The 9,873-nt window shown below is 34.8% G+C and overlaps 1 protein-coding gene across 1 annotated transcript; it reads left to right on the top strand.

Annotated features, from left to right (window-relative positions):
• The first annotated feature begins 312 nt into the window (after positions 1–312).
• LOC127564095 (olfactory receptor 6C2-like) lies at positions 313–1,251 on the top strand. Its single transcript, XM_052000407.1, has one exon. It carries the CDS (start codon positions 313–315, stop codon positions 1,249–1,251), a length of 939 nt encoding a protein of 312 aa, XP_051856367.1.
• The last annotated feature ends 8,622 nt before the right edge of the window (positions 1,252–9,873 follow it).

Genomic DNA, 9,873 nt, shown 5'->3' with positions numbered 1-9,873 from the left:
AAATCAAGTCAATGTGGAAGGAATGGGGTGAGGGCAAAACCCGAGGGAGGAGACAGATGGGTACAAAAGTCTTTGCCAAAATTCTATGTACTCAATAGCTGATAAACTACTAAGTCACTGAGGATAATACAATGTTGAGATGACTTTTTTAAGCCAGGGACAGAATAAAGAACTCAAGAATGACTTCTGAGCATTTATATCCAAATTGCATTGCTGATTTACTTTGATAGCTTTTTTCAGATCCAGTGTCTTTCTCTCTCTCTCTTTCTGTCCTATTTTATTTACAGATCCATCTAAAAAAAGAGGTTAAAAATGAGAAACTATACAGGGATAACATTATTCATTATTCGGGGACTGACAGATGACCCACAGTTGAAGGTTCTGCTTTTTGTCTTTCTGTTTCTGACCTATATGCTAAGTGTAACTGGGAATTTGACCATCATCACCCTCACTCTGGCGAATCCCCATCTTAAAACTCCCATGTATTTTTTCCTTAGGAACTATTCCTTCTTAGAATTGTCATTCACAACTGTCTGCATTCCCAGATTCCTGTACAATATGTCAACTGGGGACTATACTGTGACAAATAATGGATGTTTCACTCAGTTGTTTTTTGGTATCCTCTTTGGGGCCTCAGAATTTTTTCTTTTGGCTGCCATGTCTTATGACCGCTATGTAGCTATCTGCAAACCCCTGCACTATGCAGCCATCATAAACAACAGAGTCTGTAATCAGCTCATCCTGGGTTGTTGGATGGCTGGATTGATGATTATTGTTCCTGTACTTGGTGGAGCTCTTGAACTAGAATTCTGTAACTCCAACATCATTGACCATTTTGTCTGTGATATATCACCATTGCTGGAGATTACATGCTCTGATACACAATTCCTGGAAAGGATGATTTTAGCCTTTGCTGTGTTCACCCTCATCATCACCTTAGTGTTAGTGATTCTATCTTATGCCTACATTGTCAGGACTATTCTGAGATTCCCCTCAGCTGAGCAAAGGAAAAAAGCCTTTTCCACTTGTTCCTCCCACATGATTGTTGTCTCCATGACTTATGGAACCTGCATCTTTATCTATATCAAACCTTCTGAAAAAGAAGGGGTGGCTATGAATAAGGTGGTGACAGTACTTGCAACCTCAGTGGCACCTGTAATGAACCCCTTTATTTATACTCTGAGAAATAAACAAGTGATTAAAGCTTTTAGAGACACATTGAAAAGGATTATACTGATTTCAAAACTATAAAAGGCAATTGACATTAAGGAGCAATAGTAGTAAAAGAAACCTTGAATAATTTTGAATTCTTTGTTCTGGATCCTGTTACTTCATTTTATTCTTTTACAAATGCAACCTTGCTCACAACTTCCCTGCTTTATCCTTTCTAAGGACTTCACTTGCTTTTAATAACCTCAATCACTAATCCATTTCTATAAAATCCAATAAACATTTATTTAGAACCAACTGTGTATAAAACACTTACTAGCAAAGGATTTTTCAGCTCTCTACTTAATAGGCAATATGCATTTATTACATACATTTTATGTACCGTACTGTACTGTTAAAAAAAACACATATGTGAAAAGAAGAAAAGTGCATTTCTTACTTCACAAGAAGTTAAAATCTAATTGGGAAATGTGCACACCTATACACAAAAGCTGAAAAGTTGGAGGGAAAAGAAAGGTACCCTGCATGAGGATATGGCAGAGAAGTCAGTCAGAAAGGTCCCAAAGTAGTGAGAAATGAGAGAATATTTTAATTCATTAATTAATATTAATATACAAATATATAGATCTGTAATTAATAATAATTAATATTAACAAACATATTAATAATAATTAATTAACAAGGAGTTTAGAGTTCATGATTTCACCATTCAATCAGAGTAATTGGGTAGTGATGAGTCCATCACCAAGACTAGTAAAATTTACAGGATGTATATGATGTAAAGCATCCCTATAATGATCTTCCTGAGACATGGTGAAGATACCAAAGACTACTCAAAGTAGAGCAGCAAAGTGAAAAATCAATTTTGCCTCTTGATCATAAAATATGAAATCCAAATACTAGGATCTATTTTGTAAATGCTATATGGGACACTGGGCTTAAAACCATGGAAGGTGAAAGTGAAAGTTTCAAAATAAAAAATTACCTTCAAAGCCTGGAGGATGCCCTGAAATAAGAAATCAGAAATTAATACCTGTCATCTTTTACTAACATCTATTTTTCCTCCTCAAACTCAAGATATGGATTTTTCTCCTTCCTCTAAAAATAACTCATTTTCCCTGCAATACAGACTAAATTAGTTTTAGCATCATATTTTATTGATATGTAAAAGACAAATTATCACTTTTTTGCCTCTGGGAGTATATAAAGGGGAAAAACATTTTTGGTTAAAATTTGCTCTTATCTGCAATTCAATAATTTAAGAAAGTTATTAATAGCACTCATTCACATGTGTTTTTTCCTCTAATAAGTCGTTTAGCTCTATTAACAAGTATTTTCAAGCCTCTAACTACTTCATTGTTTTTAACTTCCCTCTAAGACAATTACCCGAGGGGAAAGTTGACTAGATTCCTAGCAATACATTGTATGTAGCCTTTGGAGATATTATTACAGTCTACAAAGTGAGAACCTTGAACTGATTATTCCATCTAAAGAAAGGAACTATTTTATTGTTAGTATTCTTTCTAATCTATTTCATTAAATATCTTTGTTTTGAATTAACTGTGTCTTTTGTTTGATTATTAAAGACAAATACATTGGTGGGGTCTCATAAATCATTATGAGCCATGCTTTTCAATGAAGGTATACTAACTGTGTAGCACAAGGAAGCATTTCTCTCACTCATAAAATAGTCCTAAGACTAGGCTCCAGCATGTTTGAGGTATTCTCTAAATTCACATCCACATAAAATCTTTATCCCCTGCCTTCCACTAAGAAAACCAAAATAACATCACTTTATTAGAGTCAAGTCATACTGTGTCTAACTATGGCTGAGCAGTCCAACAAGTTCCAAATGCTTGGCCACAGGTTGGACACAAATACTCCCTATGAACATTTCGGTTTCATATATATATATATATATATATATATATACATACATATATATATATGTATGTATATATATATATATATATATATGTATTGCCAACAATTTTATAGAGCAAATCAACTTTCCAAGAATTTCAAACTCAGCTAAATGCAATGACAAATCATAATTCCAGAAAACTAAATATGAAGCATACTATCCACATCCTACCAGAGAGAAGTGAGGTGAACATATAATTTTGAACATAATTAATATGGAAATTTGTTTTGCTTTACTATACATATTTAAGGTTTTTTTTAATTGTTCAATGGTGAGGAAGAGTGGGAAGGAATGAAAATAAATGGTTATTAATTGGAAAATAAATTTACATTTTAAAAAAATCCATTTTAAATTTTAATTTCTAAAAACACAAACAGCAGGGTCACTTTTAATTAAATGGCTAATACTTTAACTTAATTTTTTAACTTTAATTCATTGATAATTATGTCTCTAAAAAAATAAAAATAAAAAGATAATTATGTCTCTAATCCAAAGATCTCACTCTCATTCCAAATGGGAATTCCTTATAACTCCCTGTTTGTTTCTAATAAATAGACCAAACATTCAGGGTCTCCTGATTTCTCAGTTCCAAAAATGTCCCTTCTCTTCCATGTAAATGAGTATATTTACAAAAGAAGTCAAATATAGGCAATTAAGATATAAGTTAGATAGATGGTCAGTGGCTAGAGCATAGGTCCTGAAGTCAAAGAGATCTGAGTTTAAATCTGTCAACCATTTGTTAGTTGGGTGATGCTGGGCAAGTTATCTTTTTTTGCTTTGTTCCTCATCTATAAAAGAAAGACACAATGGAAAAGAACATAGCAAGCCACTCTAATAAGTTTTCCAAGTGAACCCTATGGACTTATTCATAGTGTCATATAGAGTTAGGAATGAATAAACAAATGAACAACAACAACAAAAGATAAAAATGATAGTAGAGAGGAACAAAACCATAGAGACACTTTACCAAGTCTTAAGTCCTGCCTTTACTAATGAACATTTGCCCCCCCCCCAAAAAAAAAAAATACATCCTTTAAAAGGCTTTGAATTCCCTTATAAAAGGGTTGTTGCTGTTGTTCAGTTGTTTCACTCTTGTTTCCATTTAGGATTTTCTTGGCAAACATAAGAGTTTGCCATTTATTTCTCCATCTCATTTTACAAATGAGGAACTGAGGCAAACAGAATCAAGCAACATACCCAAAGTCACACGAGAAGTAAATATCTGCAGCCTGATTGGAACTTGGGAAGATGATTCTTCCTGACCTCAGGCTCAGAAGTCTATCTGTTCCTTCATCTAGCTGTCACTACTTCTATTTGAATAAAAAAATTACTACATTATTTGGAAGCCTAAAACTTGTTGTCTCTCTTGGCTCTTTTCAACAATGAGATGATTCAGGGCAATTCCAATAGATTTGTGATGGAAAGAACCATCAGCATCCAGAGAGGAGACTATGAGGACTGAATGTGGATCACAATATAGTATTTTGTTGTTGTTTACTTGCTCATTTTTTTCATTCAATATTACAGATAACTTTAGTGGATATAATATTTTAGGCACAGGCTTACTTCTTTTGATTGCTGGTATATATTATTCCAGAATCTGTGGTTTTTTTTATTGTGACTACCAATAAATCTGATAGAATTCTAATTGTAGCTATAACATATTCAAATTGTTTTTTGTTTATTTGTTTTCTAACAAAATTTTCTTTTTGATCTGGGGGTATTTGAAAATTGGAAATAATAGTCTTATGTGTTTTTCTTGTAAGATCTCTTTGAGACAGTGATCAGGGGATTATATATATATATATACTTTTTTCTACTATCACTCCAGGAAAATTGGGGGGAATATTTCTTGCATTATTTTGTAAAAACTTTTGGGGGGGCATAGTTCAATTATTCTTCTATTTTGACCTCTATAATCTGTTCTCCACATGTGTTCTTTTCCTTTTAAGATGCTTCATATTCAGTTATATATTTTTAATTCTATATATATATATATATATATATATATATATATATATATATTGCTTCACTGGCTTTCCCTTGCCCTCGTCTAATTTTCAAAGTATTATTTTCTTCATTAAGACTTTGTATCTCCTTTTCTAGTTGATTAACTTTTCTTTATAATATGTTTGTTTTTCTGGGGTGGATCCTATTTATTTATTTTAACTTTTACACAATCTGTCTCATTTAATTTTTAAATTCTTTTTTGAGTTCTTCTATAAATTCTTTCTGGGCAGGTAATTTTTTTGTTACTCTTTGAGGTAGAAGAGGCTTTTTTTTTATTTCACTTTTCTCATTTGAAGAACTTCGGTCTTCCCTATTCCCATAGTAAGTTTCTATACTTGGGTTCTTACTTTTTTACTTGCTCTTTTTTTCTTTTCTAATGAGAAATATTAGTGTAAGCACTTCTAGTTCTTGGTTTGGGGCCAAGCTTCATTTCAATTCTCCCTTCTGACCCGGAGCCCCAAATTAAAAGTTCCACATTGTGTGGGACAGTGACACTTAAATAATTTAGAGACTCTCAAGTTAAAAAAGCAGAAAAGGATTTATTACAATCTCATGAGAAGGGCAACTCCCAACAAACATGGTGTCAGTAGAAGAGTGCAAAGTACAAAATTTAAGATTATATTGACTCTAACCAGAAATCCACAACCCACCTTCTGACCTTTTCTCCCATTGACTGAGGAGTTCTAACTTACTCAGAGCTTAGAAAAAAGAACACTAGTCAATAACACACTTTTTACTATATTAGGTACTTAAATGCTAATGAAAAGCTGAGGTGGGGGATGCAGAAACAAGGAGGGAAATGTTTATCTAAGCTATTGGAATACCTCTAGCTTTTAATGATAGCCCAACTTATTATTGCAAAGTCTCAAGTCACAATTAGGACAAAAGTCAAGGCCACATTCTGATGAGAGGTCTTCATTCAGTTTATTTCATTCAATCCCTCTTCTTATTTATTAACTTATGAAGATCTCTTACATTATTCTTGATATATTTCCTCAAGAATCTTGTCCTCAGTCTCCAATACCTCTGGACCTATTTTTCTTTTTGCTCTATGTCCTTTTACTCTAAATCTAACTGGACCTCCTCCTCCAAGTTGTTGAATCTTTATCATTCTATCCAGTGGCATCTGTACTATCCTTGGAATAAGTTGTATCACACAGGGGAAGCAGATAAAGTGTAGTATAACTGCATGTAAAGCTATCAACAGGAACCAAAGAACCCATTTCCACCAGCTATCTCCAGACCAAGACCACCAAGAGCTAGTAAATGATGAGGACCAGGTCTGAAATGAAACATGAGCCAATTTTTTGATGTCTTTGGAAATTTCCTTCACTATTTGTCCATTATCAATTTTCACACAGCAAGTGAATAAATTTAATTTCCCACAAATTCCATCTTCTTCAGCCAACAAGTAGTCCATGCTAGAGTACTACTTCTGTAATCTGAGTGGCCTGGTCTGCTGACAAATCAAGTACCTTTCTTGTCTGGTTAGTAATTATTTCCACTATGGCCTGGAGTCTGAGTCTATGCAGCATACAAATTGGGATTCTGTAACTCCAGCTCCCATCTGGGGCCATCTATCACTTCAACCATTTGTGTCCCCAGTAATTAGAGAAGGTAACTCTTCACATATAAAGATGCCTATTGGGAAATTCAGCAACAACAGAAATGCTAAAATAAGCAGAGACATATGATTTAGATAAATATCCATGTACCTAGTTATTAGGAAACTGCAAAGTCTTACATACTTGAATTATGCTCATAGCTTCAAGTACTGAGCACTTGCCCTCATTATAGAAATTTGCTATAAAAGGAAAAAGCAGGGACATGATTATAATCAAAAAATCCTTCAGGACTCAGTCTGAGAGCACATACATGACAGGAAAAAGCATCTTTAGCTCAGTTTTACTTAAGGTAATTGTATGCAATAACAATTCCACCTTATATCCCAATTCAAAAATAATCAGGTGGGTTATTATTCAAAAGAACACTCCTGGGAAACTGAGTCAGAAGAATCCCACCTTAATTCAAAATCAAAGTTGTCCTCCCAACTCTTGCCCAGATACTAATCTTCACCTGTAACTCTAATATTCTTCTCTGAAATTTAATATTCTCTTGTTGGGGTTTTACTGTGGTCTCTGAAGGCAGCCTTCATTTCAGTTCAATAATCTCCCACTTTCTTTTGTTTTAGAACATAGGTGGTCATGACCTCCCTGACTTCTCAAGGAAGTGAGAACCCCAAAAAAGGAGGTGATCATGCATTCCCTGGCTGCTCAAAAAAAGGGTGAAAACACCATAAAGGAAATGATCACGCCCTCCCTGATGTCTCAGGGAGATGAAAATACCAAAGGAAATGAGAAATCAAATCAGATTAGCAGGTTCTTGAAAGGTCTCACACTTAAAATAGGTATACATAAATCCATCAATATGGGAGGTATTACACATAATTACATAAATTACATAAGCACATAGTAATACAGGCTAGTAGTGATGTAACAAATAAGATGCATCAATGTGAGGAATTGTATGTCCATAAATCCTATCAATAGTCCAAAAGGAATCTATTGTCCAGTGATTCCTGCTGGTTTTGAAGTTCTGCAACAGTTTTATCAACAATTTTTTTATCTCAAGGAATCCAATGTTTTCTGCTGGTTTTACAATTTTTTAACAGTCTCATTATCAGCCATATTCTTTCAGTGTCGGATGCTTTTTAGATCTCCTTTGTTTCAAGGTTTTTCTCTTTTTATGTCTCTCTCCAGGTGCTCATTGGCACGCATCTGATTCCTTCTCCTTCTGTAGAGATATAAGCAAATATTTTCTCCCAAGCAGTTAACCTATCTAATCCCTTCTATTTACTACTTTCCAAATCTCTTCTCATTATATCGCAATTACATTGGAGCTACTGCCCTTCTGTTGGGTTAAAAAGCCTATATTCTCTCCAATTGTAATCCCTTTATGCTATCTGATTGCTTTTCTGTTGTTTGATCATGTATCCTTTTCTCCCATCTGCTTGCTTTTTTGCTGATTGATCACATCAGAGTCCTAAACTTCTAAAGGTGTAACTTCAGCTGCCATCATGCCCCACGTGTTTTTTGATTGATATCTTGGAGCTGGGCCCTGCCTCTCATTTCCCTGGTTCAATCTACATTCTGAGGCCCAGTGGAAGTCCTTGTGGCATTTTGGACATAGGGTTTTAGGTCTTCTCTCACCCTGTCTTCTCACTCTATCTCTTTGTCTACACTGAGCTCTCAGATCCAATTTTTTCCACACTGAAAACATTGACGAGTTTTTCTAGAAGTCCCTTGCCAAAAGGGATCCTGTCTTCCTATGTTCATCATAGTCTGGGTATAATAAGTATTTGTACCCACTGTGGCTCAGCAACTTATGATCTCCTCTAAAGGAGCACCTTTGTGTAGTCCCCATATAATTCTTCTGCAAACCTTATTAGCATTTTCCTTAGTCAGTTGTCTGATCATTATTCTTGTAGCTGCATTTTCTCCAATGGTTCTTGTGACAGCTGTTTTCAAATGTCCCACAAAAATCAGCAAAGGGTTAATTGGGACCTTACTCTATTTTTATGAAGGCTTCCCCTCGGTCTTTTCCCAGGAAGGAATGCCAGGCTTTTGTTGCAGCAGTAGCAATTTGCTCATATGCTGTTATGGAGTAACTAATCTGTGCTGAGTTTTCTGCATACTGACCTTCACCTGCTTATTGTGTTGGGCTTGTATCCTGCATAATTCACTATACTCCAAAAGCCACAACAAGTTTTGTCCAGGTTCTAAACATGTCCTTACTATGGATTTCCAATCAGTGGGTGTTAAAATTTCATAAGCCAGACTCTCTAGTAACATCTTAACATAAGATGATGTAGCCCCATAAAGAGTGCAACCCTTTTTCAAATCCTTAATTTTTTCAATCAAAAGGAGTATGTCTTCTCCTTTGTTAACCTTCTCCTTTGTTGAGCTTGACTCTTCAATCACAGGGTATGTATTTATTAAATCAGCTATATCCTGTCCTTCATTTTTAGCCTTAACCAGTGCCTTTTGTAATCTTGTCATAGGCTGCTTTGTAGATGGTGCTGTTTGTGTCATTGCCTCTCCCCCTCCTCTTCCCTCCATCCATGAAGGGTTAATTGAGGGGGAGGGTCATGAGATAGGGAATGACCTGATTTCTCCTGCTTTGAAGCATCACACTCAAAATTGTATTTAATTCCATTCTTATCTGATTCTTCATCCTTTTCACCTAGTTTATTTGGATCCTCCCCCTCATGCTCTTTCTTTTTTTTTTATTCTAACACATATAATTTCTTAAAGTCAGTTGTATTAAATTATATGTATAAAGTGTTTCTTTGGAAATTGAGTCAGGTCCATTTTCATTGTAGAATTGACATAGTTGCTCTCCTACTAATTTCCACTCCTCTAGATCCAATTCTTTTTCCATAGAGAACCAAGGAGATATGTGCTGTACAGTTTCTAAAAGTTCAGTGATCTGCTCCCAAATTATAATCAAACCTTGGCTTTTCATAAGTCTAACAGTGCTCTCTACACATTTTCTTTGAATTGTAAAAGAAGGCTATTTTCTAAATATCTGTCCCATTTTAGCTGAAGTACTACTTTAGCCCTTTAACAAAGTTTCTTTGTCTATTTTTGTATTCATCCTAATTTCTGGGTCGAGGAAACTTTTCCACTGAAATCAGGATTGGAGCCTTTTCCACTGAAATCAGGATCATGTCTGCCCCATGTTGGGCGCCAAAATGTAATATTCTTCTC

This window comes from Antechinus flavipes, chromosome 5, assembly GCF_016432865.1.
Source record: "Antechinus flavipes isolate AdamAnt ecotype Samford, QLD, Australia chromosome 5, AdamAnt_v2, whole genome shotgun sequence".
Classification (NCBI taxonomy): domain Eukaryota; kingdom Metazoa; phylum Chordata; class Mammalia; order Dasyuromorphia; family Dasyuridae; genus Antechinus; species Antechinus flavipes.
Note: the sequence above shows the minus strand (reverse complement) of the source record. Positions and strands in the feature narration are given on the sequence as shown.